Below are 23,463 nucleotides of genomic sequence, written 5' to 3' on the forward strand. Positions count from 1 at the left end.
CGTATATTTATTTATTACATTTTAATATTTTCAACGGTTTACGAAATTGAAATAATTTTAGAATTTTAAGTTAAAACAAATTCGAATTACGAAATTCCGTTCGATTGAAATTAGGAAGCAATCCTAACCATTTTGGATTCAACAACCCAAATCCTACTCCTAGCCCAATTGGGTAAAGCCCAAACCATTAAAACCCAAAAAGGAACCCAAACCCTTACCCAAAACTGATTTACGTGAAAAACAAAAGCAAGAAAACAAAACCCTCCTCTCCCTCATTCAAATTCACGTGGACTCAAACCCTCCTCCCTCACTGCCGTTTTTCTCTCCTCCCTTCACGACCGTCGCCGTCGCGCCGCCGCCTCACCACCGTCGGACTCTTTTCCGTCGTCCCTCGCCAGTCGCCGGTAATTCTCCTTCTCTCTCTTTCGTTCTAATCTACTCTACTCTTTGCACACCCATAATCGTTGTTGCTCTGTTTTTTTCACTCAGCACACCACCGTGCTCGCCGCCAGCAACCACCGCGATCCCTTGCCGTCGCCTGACTTCCCTTGCACGGTAGTCCTCTCTCCTTCTCCTCCGTCGTTCTTTTCCTCTTCTCTTTTCGTCCTTCCCTAACTGCTTTCCTCCCCTTGTGGCGTCGGTTTTGCGCGCAGCCACAACAGCAGCCTCGAGCTCCGTCGCCGCCGCTGCGCCCAGCCACGTGTACAACCTCCGCAAGCCGCCGCTGTCCCCGCCGTGCTCTGTCCGCCGGCCAACACTCCTTGTTCTCTCTTTTGGTTATTTCTTAAACCCTAAGTAATTAAATATTTTAATTATACTTTATCAATTTAATTTATGTTTTGATTGAATAAATTTATGATTTTTATGATTTAATTACTAATTTTCAGATTATATGTTGTCGAAATTAATTTAATTATTTTCAGATTTGTTAATTACGTTTAAATTAGGGTTTTAATGAAGTTTTATTAATTTAATTCATGTTTCGTGAATATAAATTATAAGTTTTTATGATTAAGTTAGATTTCCAGATTATACATTATGCTTAATTGATAATTTAATTTTCAGATTACATAGTTGAATTGAAATAAGGAATTTAATTATTAAAGCATGGATTTTTAAGGTTTTAATATTCTAAAATCATAATAGAATGATTATACATTATTAAAGCTATTATTTTTATGATTTTAAGAATGTTAATTATGTTTTGGAGTAGTTTGAAATTAGTTATATTTCTGAAAATTTAAAGTACGATGTTTGCAAAGAGTTTTCAACGAATTTCAATCACTAATTCAATAATTATGATGCTAGGAAATCAAAGGTTTAAGTTTTGATATTGGGGAATGTTCTAAATATGTTTAGGATGCATTTAGAATGCTTTGTTATGGTTGCCAATGATTAGGAATTGAATTGGGTACGTTTCTTGATTGTTTTAGGCGGAGAATTCTTTGTGGGCGACTTTTGAATTCGTTAAAGTGGCCTATCAGTTTGTTTACACAAGGTACGTACATACCGTGTGCTTGGATGTGTGTTGTATTGAGAATATGATGAATATATTTATGAACTTGTTTATGTTGGAATTTCATGTTCAATGTCGTTGAATTAATGCGTTGAGCATAGAACTTTATTTATAAGAATTGAATCATGTTAGCATGGAATATTGATGAAAGCATGTTGGTTTTGTGGAACTTTATATTATTTAATATTGGTTTAGACCTTTATTGATCGTTGTTCCTCTTTAGATTTTCACTACTTTATAAGGGCCGAGGACCTTGTTTGGTAGTTGAACCTTATAACTAATAAAGGTTTTTAAATATGGATAAAGGAAGGATTAAAATAGTTGGAATTGGCTCTTGGTTGAATGTTGTGATCACTGGTTTAATTCAAAGATAAAAGAAGTTGTGTTTACTTGTTGAATATAATATTTATGTTTGATGAGTCATAACCAAGTATTAAAAGTTAAGTCATGTAAAGTGAAAATGAGTAGCAATAGCTTTAGACTGTGCACGTCTAAAGTGACGGACAATCAGGAGTTGGGGTCATGGGTAGCCTATGGCTTTTTCTGGGGCCGGATTGATCACCGGTTCTATTTTTATTTAAAAGTCCCTCGATATCGCAGGTCATTGGGGTTTACGGAGTCGCGCCCGTACCTCGTCTTCCTTAGTGAAGAAGAAGAAGTTTCTAGTAGACAACTCAGTCCATTGACTATTTCAATTAAAATAATGTTAATGATACAAAGGTCTAGTTCAGTCAAATATAGTCTTCAAGTCAGTATATCTTGATTATCCTTGCTTATGTTTTATTTAGTACCATGTTAGGATTGTTCGTTTAATAGAATCATGTTAGGATTATTATTGATTTAGTATGTAGTACTCAGCTTTGCTGATTGCGTGCTTTTGCTTGTGCATGTTGATCATGGCTATGCCTTATTGATCCTGTGATGACCCAATCTTTGGTGAGCAGTCTCTAAGGATCAATAAGCATTGTCCATCTGCAGGTTTGAAGATGTTGCATCATTGGGATCGGGAATAGAGAGCTTGTATTTAGTTTTGATTTGCTAAGTTAACTTGGGTTTGTTAATTGGGACTTTAAACTTGTCGTACTATTTATATTTCCTTATTTTCGTTGGATGATTTTTGGGATTAAACCTGTAATCGATTATTTATAAACCTAAAGTTAGCTTTATGTTTTCCGCTGCAAAATTCTGAATAAGCCGTTACGTTTTCACACGGGCGATAATGCCTCGATAATTCTCTATATTTTATATTAAAATGTTGTTTTAGAAAAGAGAGAATTGTCGGGGTGTTACAGACAAGGTGGAGTGCAGGCCGTCCAAGTCGATCTGTAAACTAGGGCAAGAGGAGAGATAGAGGGGAGTGGGGAAATGAATGGGGGAATGAGCATGGGAAACCTTGGGGGGGGGGGTGGGGGGGGTGGGGGGGTAATAAGTTTAGAGCCTTTTGGGGTGAACCTATAAACAAAAGGGGGTAAAGGGAATCACGAAAAAGGCCTAACAAACAATAACAAAGGTTATCATACCAGCCCATTCCCATTCCCTTTCCTGAATACCCCCAACCAAACGCCCCCTAATATTAAGTCAAAATATGTGTGTAGCCGGGCCGTTAGGGCCTTGGGCGAGGTATTCACCTTTGGAATCTTTGAAAATGAACCAGGTGTTAGATTTGGGTGAATGATTAGTATGATAATACCATCATTATCATTACCCCATTGTCTCAAAGAGACTCTCGCAACAAGCAGGATAAGGGGAAGCCGGACTTACGCAACCTTACCCCTGCACTGCAGAGAGTTTGTTTCCAATTCACCCAAATAGCGCAAATAGCAACAACTTTTATCTTTATCTAATCTGTAAAGGGTATAATGAATCTCCATAATCATCTTTACCATAGAGTAGGGATGTCAATAGGGCGGGACGGGTGCGGATGATGGTACCTTCCATCCCGTATGAGCCATACCCAAATCAAAATCTCATCTCCATCTTCGCCCTACCATCCGTGGCGGTGCAATACCAACGTCCCTGCCCCAACGGTACTAATTAAAATCAATCCTTGCCCCATCACCCACCCAAGTATCCATCTTCGCCTCATACCTCGGTTATGTCATCTCGAGGCTCGGGTGTTATTTGAGCTTGGAGGTTAACTTTTGTTGATCTTCGGTTTTGTGACTCAAGATGCTTGTGTGCAATACACAATGTGTTTAAGCTAGACCTAATCATCACACAATGTCTTTAAGCTAGACCTAATCATCTATAGCTCTGCCCCATGACCCGACCCGACCCGACCCGAAAAACTGCGGATTTGGGTAGCATAAAATATGCATTTTTAAGACCAAAATTCGAGCCCGACCAGTAAAAGCATTTTTCGGCCCGCAAAACCCGCAAACTTATGGATTTTGGCATGATTTTTTGTGTTAAAGCCCGATCCGGCCCGAATTTTGATCACCTCTACTTTAAGCCCAACCCGTAACATGGTTATCTTCCTTTTCTTTCCTTGTCTCCCAAGTTCCATAGGTTTAAAGGAGCATCCTAGTAGAAGTTTCCCCAACATCATTTCATCTTCAATGAAGTAATCACAACCACAAGAAGCTCTGACACGATAACGCATTGCCAGGGTGAAAACAATTTAATTTCAACAATCAAGAGTCGCCAACTGAAGAGCCAACTACCTCTTCATCTCTTAGACCTATATATTTAGCTTGTTTTGTAACGTGTGTAACAATCTATAATTAGTGTAGTTTGTAACTGTTTTATGCAAATTAAACCTATGTCAAGTCTATAATTAGTGTAGTTTGTAACTAATTTATGCAAATCAACCCTACCAATGTCCAAAAAACAAAAACAAAAACAAAACCAAAATAGTTGGAAAAATAAAACCACCGAAATTAATCAACCACAAATTCACAAATTTATTTTTCTTTTGTTTCTTAGTTACACTATGTTGTTTCTTCCATGTATCTTTTTTTCTTGTAAAAAAAAAAACATTTGCTCCTCGAGAGATGATTCTCTTCCAATATGAAACTATACACTGTTAGATAATAAAAATATCAAATTAATTCAACATATCCGGGAAAATTTCAATTAGGAACTATTGATGAACCTTCATGTGAAATAAACGAAAAATTTAAAAAAAAAATAACAAGAATGATTGTTGGTAAATGACAAGACTAAAGACATTAAAATATCAAAGAATACATCAAATTACCAAAATTTTAAATAGTTCACTAAATATTACAACATGACAAATTAATTCATTTCAAAAAAAAAATAAACGAAAATTTTTAAAAAAATGAATGCCATAGTCGCAAACTTCATCTCCTCCTCACACATTGTCTAATATAAGGAGGAAATCGAATCTGCATACCTCTCAAAAACTGCAAATTTCTCGAGCTTTGACAAGAAAAATGGAAGTTTAATTTGAACTTGAACTATCGCATCTTGTAACATTGAGTCTTTTTTACTGCACAATTTTTGCCTTCAAACGAATAATTGATCATTATATCGACATCACGAGGATTCTTCTTGTTCTGGGAAACAGACATTGTTCCAACAATAGCTTCTCCTTCGCACATTACAATCTTCTCCTCGAGGTACAAGACGGTCTGCTTCCAGTGTGTTCCTCGTGATTTTGGTCCTGAAATAAAAAACGCAGTTTCACAAAAGAGAATGAATTAACACTTCCATAGCCATTCAAATGTAACATTTAGGCTTTGTTCTTTCACCTTATTCTAATTGCTTATTAGATCAAACCAGAAAAAGCACTCACAAAAACATTCAGACCAACCAGAAACTAGAAAAATCAGATCACAGATTCTAACAATCACGGTGCACTTAGAAAGAAATATGTGTGTTTAAGCTGTGATTAACACGAATTCAGAAATATCCAATTTTTTAGAGGGCATTAGGTTTTGTTCTCTTCACCTTATTGTTATCGCTTATTAGATCAGATCAGAAAAATCAGACAAGATCAAAGCACTCACATAAGATATTCAGACAAGATCAGATCAAACCAGAAACTAGAAAAATCAGGTCATACTAGGTGAAGAGAACAAAGCCTCTACTATAGCAATCTTTACTCTTACTTTTTCAAAGGCACGGAGCTATAAACAAAATGAACAAACATTTCCATTGGTACATCACTTACGATCAACTCATTTTCGTTGCATTTCAATTCACAGTAAAATTAGGGGGAGATAGAATTAATAGTACTCCGTACAAGATGACAAATTTGGCTAGCATACTTCCTATTAGTACTTAATCTTCAACTGCTCAGCCATTTATTATTAAACTGAACTGAAAATTTTAGCAACTATTTACAGAAACCAATTAACAGAAAAAGTGATCACTAATCCCAGATATCGACAACAGTCTCCAGTCTCAACTATAAAAATAGATTCGAATATATGATTCTTGTACATTCATTCCACATCCCATTTACCCTCAAAAGTACCCACTTTTACCATTAAATGGCATAGGATCGCAAATTATTGTCCATCTTTAACTACCAATCCTCCTAGTAGGTAACTAATTCAAAAAGTTAGGGGTGTGATAGGGAATCAAACCTGTCGAGAAGCCCATTAATTTATGGCACCTTGTAAATGACACATCAAAATAAGCTACAAGAGCGTGAATGTAGTCATTGCGCTCTGCCACTAGTCTAAAAGGAGCAGTGAAGGAAGCATCACCGGGTGTCATCTTAGATATGTCCATTGTCTGCACAAATACAATAACTTAAGAACATACTACTATAGCACAAATTTAGTCAAAACTGGATTCCAAGAGAGTAAAAGAAGAGGACGACTAACCTTGAGTAGACAGCTATTTGTGACAATTTGATTTTGGTCAACTGTATCAACTAGTGGCTCAAGCATGGCTTGCTTTCTTATACAGCTCATGTCAAAACCATAAACATCGTTCCAAACTGAAAAAAGGCATCATTTGTATAAATGAATAAGAAACGCATAGAAGCAGAACAGAAAACAGCATCACCTTCTAGAGAGCTATGTTACTCGGACTCGGGTAGTCGGGTACCCATGTCGGACACGGGTATGATCCAAGTGTCTGACTCGGGTATTTTGTGAAAATATTTCGTAATTTTTGTCCAAAGGGAAGTGTCCAGTGTCCGTACCCATGTCCGAGTATTGAGGATCCAACAGGGGTACTTAAGGTAAAATGAAGAGTCCAAGTAACATAGCTAGAGAGTACAATTAAGCGTAGCTGTTTCAGCTCAAACATGATTTAGAAATAAACCAGCAGAACAGAGTAGATACTTACACTCAATTTTGTCCTCTTTGTACTCTGCATCCTCAATGGCCGTTATATAAAGAGCAGCTTTATCTGGGAAGACAATACCATCTTCAACCTACAAAAACATGAAACAAGCCATGAGTGATTGAACCAATACAGGTAAATTTAAAGAATAAAACAAACTGGTTGATGTACCAACAGATTCTAAAGACAAAATTCAAGCGAGAGTGTCATCAAACAAAGGACAGCATAAATAAATTGATACAATTTGAAGGGGAAGTTTGACCACGCATCATGTAAAATGCCATGAGAATTAAGACACTTCTCTATTGAAGGTGTATTATCACAACCCTAAGAACAAACAAGTTCCTAAATTGGTGGTATATTTAGACTCAATGGAAACAAAAGCGTCAACTTTGACGATCTCAAATCCAACTTATCAAAAAGGTAGGCTCTGACAAAAATGATTAACGAGCTTCTTGTCATAGGCATGGTTCTGTGATATCTTTGATTGGTTGCTTCAGTTTCTTACCTACTACATACAATCAGCACTATGGCATTTAAACCAACTATCACGCCTCCAAAAGTTTTCATATTAACTTCCTGTGTTTAACCAGACAAATCTGATCACTTCTGTAACAACTTAACATGCAATCACAAGAGTCCTAACAGCCCAAAACCAAATTTTTAATTACAAAAGAAAACGCAATGTTTGATCTACTAAACCTTCATAATGTATAAGCTAACAAAATGCTCAGGGAGAAATTGCATAGGAACGTAGACAAAATGCAGATAGCAAAAGAATGCTGAACTCTATAACAAATCTTAAACCACTTACCAACCACTTATCACGGGCATAGAGAACTGTATTCAACATGTTCTCATACAAAAGGAAGTAGCCCATCCACTCGGACACGATAATATCTACTTTAACAGGAAGCTCAAGTTCTTCAATTTTCCCCTTCAGAACAGTGATGACTGTAACATAAAGACATGTTAGCATGCACACGGAGTATAAAGCAGCAGGCACAACTGAAAAAGATGCAGAAGTAGTAACATCACCATCAGAGTATCCATTTGTTTCAACAATCTGCTTTGCCATGTCTGCCATGTCGGAGCACTCTACCTGAAATAGAGAGCAAGAAATTAAAAAATCTGTAAACAAACAGACATTCAGTCACCAAAGAAACAAAAACCCATATTGGTTAAGCTAAAGAGAAAATTATACAAATGGAATGTCAAATCATCCGGTTTTAGTATGTTTTAATGAGGAGACTTACTTCGAGAGAGGGACCGGGGGGGGGGGGGGGGGGGGGGGGGGAGGGAAGGGGGGGATTATTTAAATGTCATGCTTCAGAAGGAAGGGAAAAGAATACGAGGAATCCCTCCCCTTCTATCTTGCTATCTAAACAAAGGGTAAAAGTCACTCCTCATAGTTCATATCAGCTGAAGAAACAAAGGAACTTTTACATCCTATTGCCTATTACATGTCTAATGTTAGCTAAAAATCCTTACTTTTCTTAATATTTTAATGACTCACTAACATCTGGACTCCAGAATTTTTTACATAATATGAACTAACAAGTGCTAGACCAGGATCCTCCTAGGAGACATTATTGATTTGCTGTCGTTGTAGCAGTTGCTGCTATACTTAAAGCTGGAATGCTATTCCACTAAAATAAAAATTTAAATATCTAGTAAAGTGTAATTCCTACTCCACACCTTGATCTGCCAGGATGTTGGACCTGGGATTTAAAAAAATATAAAATAAATAAATAAATAAAGAAGTTGGGAAGGATGTCCAACATACCGCATAGACATGCTTAGCCCCTGCTTTGGCACAAAAAAGTGACAAGATTCCAGTCCCTGCTCCAACGTCAAGAACCACCTTGTCTTTAATAAGAAAGTCATTTTTATAAATAACATTTTGATATGTCTTGGTTCTCACCACATCCTTCAACATTTCCTGCAAGCCATAATAGCTAGTCAGAAATATGCAAGACCCAATTGACAGCATAAGAGGCACATCTAATGCTGTTCAAGCCATATAAAGAAGAATTAAAGGTGCGTCTTGGAAATATTAACACATTGACACGGTTCTATTTACAAGTGGTACACGATTACACACTGTAAAGAAATTGGTACAATATGATGATGTTTTGAGCATTACATGAAACCTTTTACTAAGAAAGTTGTCGACTACCAGAATACTGTTCCACAAAAAAGTTGTGGAACTGAGGTCTGAAATAAAGAATATTGGAAACTTTGCATTACTACATCTAACATATTCTAGAGACTCATTCGTAAATATTAAATTAACATGATTTACAACACACCAAATTGATAACATACTTCCACATTACGAATATATACAAGCTATTTCTTAAACCATCTAAACGAAGTGAGGAACAAATGAACAGGCTATTTTACTTTCATACAACATAGTATAAGTAAAGTCCTAGAATTATATTACTAAAATACGACCTAACCCCAAAACGCTTTGTGGCCCAACTAAAATGAAGATAAGTTCACATTGATAGTAAGAAAAATGTTTTAAAAGGTGGAGAAAATATATTCACAACTCTCATTATCCCACTTTTAATGTTGTGGTCCATCCTTCTAGACATAAACTTCCTTTTTCCGATACTCTGGCTTTAACTTTAATGTGTCAGCTAGTTTCTTTCTAAAGCATCAACCAATTAAAAAAAAACAGGAATAGAAATTTTAGTAGACAAGGTATTCTCATCAAGGATTCTCTTGTCCAAGAAGAAAGAAAAAGGGAAAGAATCTCAAAAGCAATGATGTCAAATACTAGGATTTCAAGATGTTGAGATCCAGCCAAATGTAATATCCACAGAATTATTTGGAAGTACAAAAACTGCTAACAAACAAGAGCTTAGCCTTGAAATGGATCAGACTTACTTCATGAATACCTGCAAAACAGAAACAAAAAGAAGAATATGTTTAGTATATAAGATGACATCATACTTTAAGAAAGACTAAGACAAGTATTTACGTCTGCAAAATGCTAATCGACTCTTAAGAGTACAAAGGGAACAACGAACAAGATAATTAAGAGGTCAACTTGTGTTACACCAAATAATATGCAGGAAAAACACAAGGAGACATCTAAAAATAGTTGTTACGTTGTCCCAACTCCTCACATATAAGACGTGACATGATTTCATGAAGACCTTTCTGGTAATTTGAAATCGTCACTCTCCCAGTCACTCGGTTTAAGTAGGGATATCTTAGGAAGTCGAATCATAAATCATTATTGTTTTAGAAAGTGTGAAAACCATCTCAAAAGACATGCCAAAGTAGGATTGTGTCAATACATTCAAACAACGGAAGTGAATATATTAAAAAAGGATGCAATTTTATTATTATTTTACTCTAATTTTGTTAAAAACCTTGGTTGGTAGAAAACCGAGAAAACTCAACATTTACATACATCTTTGCTTACAAAATTACAATACTTCAGCATAAAACAATCCCAATTGAACAAAGTTCAAATTTTGGCTCAAACTAACAATGTTAAAACCTATCCCCTCAAAAAAAAATTGAAAAATTACAATATCGACATAAACCCATGATTAAACACAATACCTTTTAACTTATACTTCCTAATTCTTAGGAACTTATTCAACAACAAAATATCCAATAAATTTCACTCCCCTTCAAACAGATAAGCAAAAGAAATCCTTTCACATTCAATCATTACACAAACAGACAATTAAAAAAACCCTAATATGACAAAACTCGAGACCTAATCAATTAATCAGCAAAAACACAACAGGGCACCAAAAACACAGCAACAAAAAACCCAGAAATCAAAATTAAATCCACAAACATACAACAAAAAGGTCTTAAAATTATAAAAATTGCAGAAGAAAAGGGATGAAACTTTATACCAAAGTGGGAGTAAGAATCAAAGTAATAATCTGCGCTGGTTCTATCATTGGGAAGATTGGAGCTTGCTCCAGCTTCGTTAATGGTAATTTCACCAATGGTTACTTCATCAACACTCATGCTATCTGGGTTTTCAAAATTTCCATTGTCGGTTGAAGAAGAGTTTTGTTTTGTGTTCTTGTTACGCCCCATTTTATTTTATTTTGAGCTTCAACAGGGTTTTAGGGGCTCTGTAATGTACTGTAGAAAGTTTTAGGGTTTTGGGGTTGAAGGTGGAGTTCAATTTAAACAACGTAGGTGTTGAAATTGGTTTATATACTCACGTCAATAAATATCGGTATTTTCCTAGTGGTTAAGACCGATTTCCTTTGCACCATGTCTCATATTCGAGTAAACAACTCACTAAATATGATATTAAGCCCCGTTAGGTATCATTTTTTGTTTTCAGTTTTTGTTTTTTACAAAAATTAAAATCAAAAATTGAAAACCATAAAAGAGTAGTTTCCCGTTTTTGTTGTCAATTTTCAAAATCAAAATAATTATTGTAGGTATGACTAATTTTTGGTTCATAATTCAATCTAATTCATATGACTTACAGAACTAAAAAATCAAAAAATTGAAAGGTATTGGCCTAGTGGGTAAAACTGACGTTATGTGCACGATAGTCGATAGGGCTTAGATTCGAATCAGCAGCTTTTCGGTAAGACCGCCTTACAAGCGCGTGTAGGAAAGACCGGGGTGGAAAACCACGCGCGCGTGAACTCACGCGCGGTATAAATATTTTTTTTTCTCTCTCCTCTCATTTTCTGCAAACGCCTCTCTAAACTCTTTGGCTCTCAGTCTCTCTCCTCCAGAGCTCTCTCCCTCTCTCTCCACCAGAACTCGACCACGCCGCTGACTCGTCGTCACGGTCACATCCTTGCCGCCGCTTCCGTCGTCTCCTTCACCTTCTCACTGCCGTTGCAAGATGTGCGACTCTCCTGTAGATCGAAGAGATGATGTGCCATGAAACACGGTGAGCTCCGATGACATTTTTATAGGCGGCAAGGAGGAGATTTTGCTCCTCCACCATGATCTCCTCCCTTTTCCTGAGTTGTGGCGTCATTTGCTTGTTGGAATTTCCGCCGCCAGATTTCGTTCGTGTTCTTCATGCCGTGAGATCTACTTGTTTGACGCCAAAAATTGTGGTGGGTTGTTCGTGTTGTTGTTGTGGGTTGTTGGGATTTGAGATGGAATTCATTTCAAAATTTTGCTTCGTCATTGTCATTACTCATTAGTGCAATTTCTCTTTTTTTTTTTTTTTTTTTTAAGTATGGACTATGGAGTAGCATTTCTCTCCATTTTTTAGTTAAAATTTAATTAATCTCAGTACTTAACTAATTAATCTTAATACTTAACTAATTATTCTTACTGATTAACTAATTGGATTCAGTACTTGACTAATTGATTTCAATATTGTACTAAGTAGTTTAATTATTTAACTAATTGGTTTTATTGTTTAACTAATTTAATTTCATGCTTAACTAATTGAATTTAATTTCAAGCTTAACAATCAAATAAAGAAAGTTCATCAATCGTGCACATTACATTACTTAACTAATTCCTTCTATTGCTTAACTAATTGGTTACATTGTTTAACTAATTAGTTACATTGCTTTAACTAATTCCTTCTATTGCTTAACTAATTGGTTGCATTGCTTAACTAACTAATTTCATTGTTTAACTAATTGGTTTCATTACTTAACTAGTTGGTTCTAGTGCTTAACTAATTAGTTCCATTGTTTAACTAATTGATTTCATTGTTTAACTAATTGATTTCATTGTTTAACTAATTGGTTCCATTCATTAACTTATTGGTTTAATAGTTTAACTAATTGTTTTATTGCTTAACTAATTAAATTCTAGGCTTAACATATACTTTCTTTATAACTGTAAATTTATTGGTTTCATTGATTAACTAATTTATTCCATTGCTTAACTAATTAGTTCCAATGATTAACTAATTGGTTCCATTGCTTAACTAGTTGGTTCCATTCTTTAAGTAATTGGTTCAATTCCTTAACTAATTGGTTCCATTGATTAACTAATTGATTGCATTACTTAACTAATTAGTTTCATTACTGAACTAATTGGTTGTATCGCTTAACTAATTAGTTCCAATGTTTAACTAATTGGTCATAGTGTTTAACTAATTGGTTGTATCGCTTAACTAATTAGTTCCAATGTTTAACTAATTGGTTGTATCGCTTTACTAATTAGTTCCAATGATCAACTAATTTGTCACGGTGCTTAACTAATTAGTTCCAATGTTTAACTAATTGGTCATAGTGTTTAACTAATTGATTTCGTTGTTTAACTAATTAGTTCTAGTACTTAACTAATTGGTTATATTGCTTAACTAATTGAATTTCAAATTAACTAAAACAAAATTATTTTAATTACAACAAAAAATTTCATAACTAAAACGAAACTATTCTTAACTATAACAATTGTAACTTAAATAAAACAAAATTATTCTTAACTAAAACAAAACTATTCTTAACTAAACTCAAAAAATCGTAACTAGTACTCAAAAAATCTTAACTAATACTCGAGAAATAATAACTACACCTTAGAAATTTAATCTTAACTAATACAAATTTAATCTTAACTAAAAAGCATTTATTCATAACTAAAAAAAAAACAAAGTTATTCATAACTAGGAAGCCCAACACCAAAATACAAATTATAAAAATTGAGATAAATACAAAAAACTAACTAAACAATTTTATTTCTTAACTAAAATGGATTTTTTCTCAACTTAAAACAAAATTAAACATAGCTTACACGAAATTAACTAAAATTATTACATAAATCATTAACTAAATCTGGAGATGAACGAACGAAGAGGCTACCAAGCTGCCATTCTGAACTTCACCTCTGTCAAGACATCTAAAGACATCCAACAAAGCATCAGCAGCACTACTACATGTCTACATCACTGATTGTATAGTGTATCCAACAACAACATCATCATAACCTACCAACAACAACAACAACAACATCATCACCACCTACCAACAACAACAACATAATCTTTCAAATATCAAACTTATTTCTGCAATTTGTTCAAACATTCGAACACCACCAACAACACCGCACAACCAACAACAAGTCACATCCGCCACCGCCGCAAGACCAACAAAATGGAGCTGGTTTGCACACTGTTTTTTCAGAAAGAGGAGGAACTCAGGCTTGCCGCTGCGAGATAACATCACATACATCAAAAATCAATCAAATTCTATCGACATTCCAAAACACAAACTTAAAAGTAAAAAACCTAACTAAATGAAGAATTACCTCAACAAGCCACCATCAACAAGAGCGAGTTGAATCGAACGACGACGGAGACGACGATTGACATGGTTGAGGAAATTATTTTCCGTGTCGCACCGCGAGTCGATCTCCTTCCTCTATCACCACTGCTCGCTACCTACCAACCGAACACCACAAATCCAATAAGCTTAAAGTTTCAAAAAAATTAAAATAAAAAACCTAAAAGCAATAAAAACCTGAAGTTTCCGGCAGTTTGATTACGGCGGTGGCGGCTTCGAGTATCCTGAACTTCAAAACAATCGTCTCCGCTTCGGATTTGTCGACGAAAACCACCGTACCTGCAGCCGCTTTGACGGTAAACGACGATAATCCGACACGAGGCGCGGTGGAGGACCGACAATTAAGCCTGACGCCGCCGAAAGATCGGCAGTTCCACCATCGCCACCGATCCTTTAGTTACGGAGGAGAGAGGAGCAATTCTTCTTTTAGGAGAGAGAGAGGGGCAGAGAATTTAGGAGAGAGAAAGAAACGAATTAGGTTTTGGAAAATGAAATGAAAATAAATCATAAATATTATATATATTTTTATTTTTGATGCTGACGTCAGCATTTCACCTGGCAGCTTGTGTGGCAGTTGATGTGCCATCAAGGCGGTCTTTCCTGTAAGACCGTCTTTTACAAAAGTTTGTAGATTCGAATAAACAACTACCTAAAAATAATATTCTACCACATAATATTCTTTGCCATTTTGTTCACACATATTATATTCATGTTATACTTGTACAAATTTTTTAGTGAAGGTATTGTCCTAAGGTTTGTTAAAAATTGTGCCAGAAAAAAAAATCATGGGAATCACAATAGTGCAAAATTTAGGTTTTGTTCTGTTCGACTTATTTTTTACTTAATTTAGACAAAATAAGTTTAGATAATATAAGTTCAAAAAAATATTCAGACATTTTCATACACGAATAAGTTTATTTCAGACAAAATAAGTTTTTTCAGATAAAATAAGTTCAGTTAAAATAAGTCGAATAGAACGTACGGAGCCTTAATATCGAATTTAAGTAGTCCTAGAAAATAACAACCGCCCCCTCCTCCTCCTCCTCTCTCTCTCTCAAACCCTAGCATGAATCGGCGAGTTTTAAAGAGGTAGGACACACCGCTGTCCCCCAGCAGATTTTTGCCCCATACCCAAGGGTAAAATAGTTTTCGCTTAATGCGTTGAAAAGTCAAACAAAGTACTAAGTATCGGCAACAACGCCGGTAATTAATACAACAATGCCAATATTTTAATACAACAATGAAAGTATTTATGCAAATGATGACAATTAGTTATATAAACACTTCGTATAAATACCTTTACCCGTTCATTTAATCTGCAATACTTTTACTCATTCATTTAAGTGGTTCATTTACTTTTTCTATTTCATTTCATTTCATTTTTTTGGGTGGTCATGACAGATTTTAATACAACAATGACAGTATATATACAATAATGATAATACTTATATGACCGTTGACAATATGTAACAAGTTATCAACACTTTTACCCATCTATTTATGGGGTGGGCCATCTTTTCCTATTTTCTTTCTTTTACTTTTTTTTTTGGGTGGGTATGGGGCAAAAATCCGTTGGGGGACAGCGGTGTATCCTGCCTCATTTTTAAAGGGGCTTTCATTGATTTTATCGACGAAAACTGGAAAGCCCCAATCTTTATTATTTCCTTGGTTTTTACCTTTATTTTGTTTGTTTCTTAGGTTTATAATAACGTTTTCTCTTTGTACAAAAAACTTTTCTCCCCCCGAATATAGGGTTTTTCTTCTCACTTGAGGGAGAATTTTTTCTTAGGCTATAGGATCTTAAATGTGTTGCGCATGAGGGAAATATTGTAGTTAATTTCGCAAGAAAAATTAAATCAACGGCGAAGATTTGTGCGATGTCGCGGTAGACCGGTAGTTGTCAGTTGTACATCTACAATCAATTAAATTGGATTTAATTCAATTTCAAAACTACAACAGATCCAAAGACCCCTTCGTTGAAGGATGTATCAAACAACGATGTATACAAGATGTTCGATGTGCGACGATCGTACGTAGATGAAAAGAAATTTATTTGATTCGATTTGTTATGCATTTGATAGATTCACGTCTCTTTTATAGATGTCGTATGACTTTTTATCAATGAATTCATTATTTAAAAATAATTAAACATCATGGGAATCATGTTTTTTTTTTCCAGTGTGATTATTGCTTTTATACTATTTTCTCCACCTCATTCGATATTCACACCATTCTCTCTCTCCTCCTTTTATATATTTCATACGACGTTTTTTGTTTAAAAAATAAAATAATTTACTTTCTCAGTTCGGTTTTAGTTGCAACCTTATTGCTCACCCAATTTTTACAATACAAGTTGATTGGTAAAAGTTACATTCATGCCCCAATCTTCAGATATATAAAGGAGAAAGCGTGGGTTATTGAACATGTATAAGGCTGGTTTGATAAAGTCAAGTGGATAAATTAAGTTGCTAAAAATAGAAAAGTTTCAAGTAGTGGATAAAATTGCTAAGAACAGAAAAGTTGCAAGTAAAAAGAAATGCCCCAAATAAAAACGTTGCAACTAAAAGAGAACGGAGGTAGTAAAAAAAAGATACACTACCATTAATTATTTAATTGTGAATCGTGTAATATGGAATATATATACCAGTGTTTTTATACAAACATGAAAATTAATATAAGAGGGAGAGAGTAGATTGATAGTCTAAACATGAAGGAAGTAGGCAAGCCTATTTGTGAAATTAGGTTTGAGAACTAGTCTTGATAGTTTCAATCTACTATCACTATAAAAGTGCAATGTAAACATTTTCATGCTCCTTGTGTTTTTCTCAACATTCTTTAATGCAAATACAGTTACTCAATACTCCTTTAATAGCTTGAACTCTTGAAACCTTTTCTGATAAAAAGTTGTTAGATGAAAGAGATCAACTGCACAATTCAACAGTAAATAGATTCATGGTCTCAATTCCACCAATATTACTGCAGGAAATCCCTTTCTTGCAGGGATTTCCTGTATGCATAAAGAGCAATACATTAGTTAAGTCTATACAAAAGTTTTTTTAATTTCTTCATCATTCTGTTTATTTCTAGATCAGCTTCTACTCAATCTTTCATTCTAATATCATATATTCATATCGTTGACAGTTGACAGTTGACAGTCACCATTGGAAAACAAACTAAGTGGTGAAGGTACCAGTGAGACTCGGCATCTTATCAAGGTACCTTAAAATGTTTTCTGCCATCTGCCTCGTGTATGCATCCCTCCCATGGTGGAAAGCAGTCACCACTGTAATATAAAACAACTTATCCTGTGATACAACAAATACAGATCTTTCCTCACCTTTCACTAAGAACCTTTCAATCACCCAAAATGCTTTCTGCCACAAAATTTCATTCTTGTGATACCGTACTGCTTTCAAAACTCGTTGTGTCATATTCATCTCATCGAGCATTTTCACACAGTGTTCCACATCAACCTTATCATCCAGTAATGTAGATAATGCTGATAATGCTGCTTCTGCAACCTGAACATTCTGATGATCCAGACATGTTAACAGTTTCTCAACTGCTCCTGCTTCAATCAAGCAGAACGTGTCTTGTTTGGAGCAAACACCTTTGTGAGCTACACAAGGTTCTACTACTTTGGTTTTCCTTGATGACCTAAAGAACAAGTACAATTTATAACTAAAATAAGTTTTGATAAGTTCAGGAAAAATAAGGGTCGACCAAGTACAATTTATAACTAAAGTAAGTTTTGATAATCATCATTATCATTACCATTATCATTACCCCATTGCCTCAAAGAGGCTCCTGCAAGAAGCGGGGTAAGGGGGGGTCGGGTGTACGCAACCTTACCCCTGCAATTGCAGAGAGGTTGTTTTCAATTGACCCAAAAGTGATAATGAGACGATAACGGGAAGACCATCTTCTACTACATGGAAAGGAAGCGAAGAGGTTTTAAGAGTCATTTTGCTTTAGTCCATTACATCCCACAGCCAAAAGAACAAATGAATCTTTGGCTCCATCGGAAGTGGACAGAAAGTAAGTTTTGATAAGTTCTAATAAATTTTGATAAGTCTAGTTACGTAAAGATAAATTCAGATAAGATAAGTCCAGGAAAAATAAGTGAAAAACAGGTGAATAGAACGCACCCTAAACAACTTGGCTTGTCGAAAAGGTTGAAGAAGAACTTCTTGCGCTTTCTTTGTGTCCGGTGTTGTGGTGGTGGCTTTGAGAGACGGACTGATTGTGCAGAGAGTTTCTCTAATCCAGTAGCAGCAAGAATTTGTACCTCATCTGATGATGTTTCCATTAGCAAATCAGTAAACACTGCAGTAAAACTGTGTTTTTTAGCCAGAAACAGAATCTGTGAATCATACAGTGTTGCTGTGAATCTGACAAGTACACCCACTAGCCCCTCCAAGTACATACAGGCATAGTTGTTATTCTTTCGTGTTCCACTTGTTTGGATTAATTGACTTATTGATTGCAAGATTCCAGGGATTGTTTCCTTGTTGAGTTGCAAAGCCAAATTGAGACCGAGGTTTTGATGAGGAAGTTTACTCAGAAATGTTACTGATAAAGCTTGCCTTTCAGTGATCTGATTATGATTAGAAGGGCTTTGTAAGAGAGCCTCAGTTTGGCCGTCTGTTTTGCAAAGTCTCTCAATGACCAAATTCCCTATGTGCGGTGACAGTAGAGTTAGAAGCTTAATAGCTGCAACAGCAATTTTGACACTTGGGTGGTTGATGAGTTCAACAAGTGTGTAGCTTGCTTCACTTTCCTTAACAGCAGATGAAACTGGATTGTTATTGTTATTATTATCTGACTCCTTAGATTTTTTCGCCACGCAATAGAGGATTCTGATAAGATTCAGATTCAGGTCATCTGGGGTGGAACTTTTTATCATGTAAACGATGTTGAACACGAAATAACTTGATACCATGGTATGTCCTTGAGTATTTATAGTCAGGTTCTCAAACTCAATCCCAGATTCAAGGATGTTTGCTATTATTGCAGAAGCTTCTTTAAGTGAATCAACTGGTTCACTGTATAATTTTTTGGTGGTAAACATTTCTTCAACCATAGTTCTTACAATTCCAGCTTCCACCAGTATCTTACCACTGGCAGAGTAAGAGGATATCTGAACAAGGGCTTTAAAGACATCTTTTCTAGTCAAGGGATTTTCATTGTGCAACATTTGGATGAGTACAGGAGTTATCTTCTCCGCCACATAAGTCTTGCTTTCATCTTCAAGTATTATTTCACCAAGGTAGCTAATCATTTCCAACTTTCTCTCTTCAGATCCTGCTCATAGTTTCAAGATTTTTATGATTTAGGTCATTTTATCTTGGTAAAATTGTCAAAAAGTACCTTGTTTTTAGGTCACTTTGTGAACTACCCTCCGTTTCTTAAAGACCTTTACGGTTACTATTTGCACAAATATTGAGACTAAAGTAGAAAAAAATTGGTTTAATAAAATAAAATATGGATAAAGTAAGAGAAATGTGTAAAAAGGTGGGTGGGTGTAAGAAAAAAAATGAATAACGCAAGAGAAAGTGAGTGGAAAATTGTAATATTGTGGGGTAAGAAGGGCAAGGTAGTAAATTTTCATGTACAAAAATAGAATAAAGCAAAGTGTAAAGAACATTATGAAACAGAGTAAAACGGAAAGTGTAAAGATATTGGTTTGATTTTGTCAAAAAGTACCTTGAATAAAAATTTGGTTTGAACGGAATGTTGATTGTTTGGCCGGAAATGTTGGCAAAAGGTCTCATTTTTAATACAAACTGTTAATTCAAGATACTTTCAGACAAAATCAAACCAATAAGGTACTAGTTCACAAAGTGACCTAAAACAAGGTACTTTTTGACAATATTACCTTTTATCTGAATGTAATGACTACTGCAACATGGTAACAGAAATCACAAGGAGAAACTGACATGAATGGATAAATGGTGACTAAAAACAATGAGAAGTAAATGTTAGGGGATTTTACCTTCAACTAAGTTTCTAAGAAATGGTTCCAAATATCCATTTTCTGCTATGAACCTGATATTGTTGGGACACTGCTCCATATTTCTCAGAATTTGATCTGCTGCTTCTGAAGCAAAGGCGTCTACAGATCTGTTGTATTTGGTTTGGAGCAGAATCAGAATTCCTCCAGTGACATGACCTATTTTCTCTGAGAGAATTTTACACTTGGAAAACTCAATTAAGAGTAACAATGCAGCGTGCCTTATCGGTTGGTAGCTGGATGACAACATTTTGATTGTTGCAGATATTGCTGGTGTCTTCGCAATTTGCTCCTGCTTATACATCATTGTTAGGCCCTGTTCTTTTTGGTTTCATTTCATTTCATTTCATTTCAGTTCAGTTCAGTTCAGTTCAGTCCGGTGAATAACAAATAGTCTCAGTACAGACCTTGTTAACTCCTTTTGTGCATTAAAAGTGTACAAAACACAGAACAACTTATGTTGGTCTAAGACAATTATTACAGCACTGGACATATTTGTTCTCTTACAGCTGATAGTCTGATACATTTCTTCTTTTGTGTCTTTCTGTTAGCTGATAACTACCTCTCGTTTCATTTGCCCCTACTTCCTATTGTTTAGCCAGAATTAACATTCATGTTTCAAATTTGACTCCGTTCTATTCGACTTGTTTTTTCTGAACTTATATTATTAGAACTTATCTAAGCTTATCTGAACTTATACTATCTGAAAAGACTTATTTTGTCTGAAATAAACTTATTTGTGTGTGAAAATGTCTGTAAAATTGTCTGAAATAAGTCAAAATAAGTCCAACACAACAGAGCCTAGCTTAACGGGAGAGGGGTATAAGAAAGAAGGCACAAACCTTTGCTTCATCTTCCTGGACTATTAGCCGAATCATTTCTAACACAGCACATCTTACAATCCTGTCTCTCAACTCCAGAAGCCTGACAAGCAATGGTATTATTCCAATGTTGTGCACTTCTTTTTTCTTCTTGGGACTCTTTAGGAAGATCTTCTTCAAATCATTCAATGCTGCAAGTATCATACTCTCTGTAGTACTGCCTATGGACAAAGCTGTATGGATGTTTTTGAGTCGTGCAGAATCATTTCTGTCTTTCCATTCATGAATTATGTTTCTTAAAGCTATATTAGGACTCATACCCTTGCTTTGAAGCTTTTCTCTGGTGATAGGACAGTTAACTTCTTCTGAATTTCCAATTTTTGTGAAATATTCTGTGATCGCGCTCCTTTCATAGGTCATTCCATTACTTATGGTCACTGGATCATCCATGATCTGGTTTGTAAGTGGACAAATGAAACTCTTATACATTGGCTCCATATGGTTAGCACCTTCTAGACCTGTCCAAAAAAAAAGAGATTATAAGAAATTTTAAACATGTTGTTACTATTGTTGGATGTAATTGAATTATACGTCACTAGATTAGGCCCCGTGCACGCACGGATATTATAAAATTATAATTTGACCATTTTTTTTTATAAAATATTTGAGTAACAAAGAATTTTTCGAAAATAAAGTAGTATGCAGTACAAAGATTTTGACAAATTCTTAAAAGATTCATATAGTTTTAGTCAAACATACTGATTTTTTTTCATAAAAAGTTATTGAAAGAAATAAATGAATAAAAAAAGGAATTTTTTTTTTTTGGCGGGAAGATTTTTTCACCAAAAGTGACACATGTCATTCCTGGTGTCTGTTTTAGTATAATGTAATACATTTTGTGGATGAATTTGACTAAAAATAAACTTGCGAACGGAAAATTGTTAATTTGGGTGCATATTTTGTATATTTATTACACAAATTAACAAAAATATATTACGCGTTTTAAAATCTCTCAACCCGTTGGGTCGACCTGAACCCAAAAGTTCTGGTCTTGAGCAAGCATTTGTAAACCCGAACCCGAAAGTGACCTACCCGAATTAACGTGAACCCAAAACTTACTTTTCATAACCCGACCCGACCGACCCGACCGACAGGTCTAGTACTACTTACTCATGTTTCCACTGAGTCTTAGGCTGCTTTCACTTGTACTTCCATGGGGTTCCATTAGCTGGGGACTATCTGATTTTTCTGAAGGATGACATACCATGCTGGTTGAGTAGAGGTCTGATTCTATTGGTATTGATTCTATACTTGAGTACTGATTTTCCAGCTCCATTTTCTGTTTATCAGGGTTGATTTCTTGAACTGGATTAATCTTAAAACAAACTTTTTTCATCTCCTCTGAAAGTGAGCAGACTGTGATTTTTGCATACTCTTCATCCTTGAATGCTGATGATGGTATTAAACTCAAGTCCTGACCCATATGATTAATAATCACTTGTAGCTTTTTTATTGTGTTTTTCACTTCATGCTCCATTATGAATATAGTTAGTCCATTTTGTTGTTGAAGTTCTTCCAATATCCCCTTTGCCAAATCACTGCTTAAACATAGAGATCGGAGTATCTCAGTTTCATGATCAGATGGGGTGTTCTCTAAAGTAGTCTGAAGCTCTTTGATAGCTGAAGAAGTACGGTAGAAATAGCTTCCTATTGCAAGGAAGGTGTTCTGTTCTATCTTTGCACTTGGAATGGATGCTGTTATTTCTATAAGTGATGCTAGCAATTGTTTGGTATTTCTCATAAAATTCTTTACATCATCCAACTGAGGAACATGGAGTAAAAAAAGAAAGTGTTATATAACTTATATCGAATAGTATGGATGATTTCATTTCAGTCACGCTTTTTTATTCTTAATTTCGTAGTGTATGAAGTGCATGTATGTGATGATTGTAAAGATTTGAGAAACTATCATTTGGGTTTGAATTGGGATGAGGTGAACTATGAGGGAAACTGTTATAACAGAAGCAAGAAAGACAATTAAGAAACGTAAATAAAGAACACAGATATTTAACGTGGTTCACTAACAATGTGTTAGCTACGTCCACATGCAGAGGAGAGGAAAGCTAGCTTTATTGATCTTGAGGAATATAATTTGTTTACAGAATACAACTAGGTCATGACCTAAAGAGTTTATATAGTACTCCCCAGATAGATGCGGAAAAGCCCAGAAAACAGGCCCAAAACAGAACCCCGTGATGCGGCATTGCAGTAAAGGGACTTGACCGATTCAAGGCATATTCTAACAGAAACTTTAACTTCGTGTTTTTCCAGAATGGAAAATATGTTTCTATATCAGCTGTATGTTTCTTCTGTTTCCATGTATAAGTTTTAGGTTCTTCCATTTGGCCTGCTATAGCCTTCCATGATTATCTTTGCTGTTTCTGAAACATGTACAATTCGTTTAACTTACTGCTGATCATTCTGATCTCACCTTAAACTATGTTTCAAATAATTTCTGACAAGCCTGTTATTTTGTTCCTAGGATGAGAATTGTGTATTGAAAGTTTACATGTTTTCTTCAAGTCA

The 23,463-nt window shown here is 35.2% G+C and overlaps 2 protein-coding genes and 2 long non-coding RNA genes across 4 annotated transcripts; 1 reads left to right on the forward strand and 3 right to left on the reverse strand.

The window, feature by feature from the left end:
- The first annotated feature begins 236 nt into the window (after window positions 1-236).
- Window positions 237-2,703, forward strand: LOC130466747 (uncharacterized). Its single transcript, XR_008926899.1, has 5 exons — window positions 237-404; window positions 490-555; window positions 654-776; window positions 1,434-1,498; window positions 2,461-2,703. It is a non-coding gene; the product is annotated as an uncharacterized lncRNA (long non-coding RNA).
- Window positions 2,704-4,658: 1,955 nt separating this feature from the next.
- Window positions 4,659-10,958, reverse strand: LOC110799486 (protein arginine N-methyltransferase 1.1). The gene is made up of 9 exons (XM_022004753.2): window positions 10,672-10,958; window positions 9,680-9,690; window positions 8,568-8,723; window positions 7,820-7,883; window positions 7,596-7,735; window positions 6,785-6,872; window positions 6,316-6,431; window positions 6,073-6,223; window positions 4,659-5,144 (listed from the first exon to the last, which is right to left on the reverse strand). Exons 1-9 carry the CDS (start codon window positions 10,859-10,861, stop codon window positions 4,939-4,941), a joined length of 1,122 nt encoding a protein of 373 aa, XP_021860445.1. The 5' UTR covers window positions 10,862-10,958; the 3' UTR covers window positions 4,659-4,938.
- Window positions 10,959-13,190: 2,232 nt separating this feature from the next.
- LOC110799492 (uncharacterized) lies at window positions 13,191-14,477 on the reverse strand. The gene is made up of 3 exons (XR_002536395.2): window positions 14,221-14,477; window positions 14,009-14,141; window positions 13,191-13,909 (listed from the first exon to the last, which is right to left on the reverse strand). It is a non-coding gene; the product is annotated as an uncharacterized lncRNA (long non-coding RNA).
- A 2,382-nt stretch (window positions 14,478-16,859) lies between these two features.
- LOC110799487 (putative U-box domain-containing protein 42) lies at window positions 16,860-22,682 on the reverse strand. Its single transcript, XM_056835356.1, has 5 exons — window positions 22,048-22,682; window positions 20,899-21,395; window positions 20,039-20,348; window positions 18,192-19,347; window positions 16,860-17,700 (listed from the first exon to the last, which is right to left on the reverse strand). The coding sequence occupies exons 1-5, from the start codon at window positions 22,676-22,678 to the stop codon at window positions 17,217-17,219; spliced, it is 3,078 nt and encodes a 1,025-aa protein (XP_056691334.1). The 5' UTR covers window positions 22,679-22,682; the 3' UTR covers window positions 16,860-17,216.
- Between the last annotated feature and the right edge of the window lie 781 nt (window positions 22,683-23,463).

Source organism: Spinacia oleracea, chromosome 2 (genome assembly GCF_020520425.1).
Source record: "Spinacia oleracea cultivar Varoflay chromosome 2, BTI_SOV_V1, whole genome shotgun sequence".
NCBI lineage: Eukaryota > Viridiplantae > Streptophyta > Magnoliopsida > Caryophyllales > Amaranthaceae > Spinacia > Spinacia oleracea.

Coding starts and splice junctions, on each gene's coding strand:
- LOC110799486 (XM_022004753.2), bottom strand. CDS start 10,861: ATGGGGCGTAACAAGAACACAAAACAAAACTCTTCTTCAACCGACAAT. Junction 7,736..7,819: donor AACAAATGGATACTCTGATG/GTGATGTTACTA, acceptor TTTATGTTACAG/TCATCACTGTTCTGAAGGGG. Junction 5,145..6,072: donor ATTAATGGGCTTCTCGACAG/GTTTGATTCCCT, acceptor TTTTTATTTCAG/GACCAAAATCACGAGGAACA.
- LOC110799487 (XM_056835356.1), bottom strand. CDS start 22,678: ATGAGAAATACCAAACAATTGCTAGCATCACTTATAGAAATAACAGCA. Junction 21,396..22,047: donor AAGACTCAGTGGAAACATGA/GTAAGTAGTACT, acceptor TTTTTTGGACAG/GTCTAGAAGGTGCTAACCAT. Junction 17,701..18,191: donor GACAAGCCAAGTTGTTTAGG/GTGCGTTCTATT, acceptor CTTGTTCTTTAG/GTCATCAAGGAAAACCAAAG.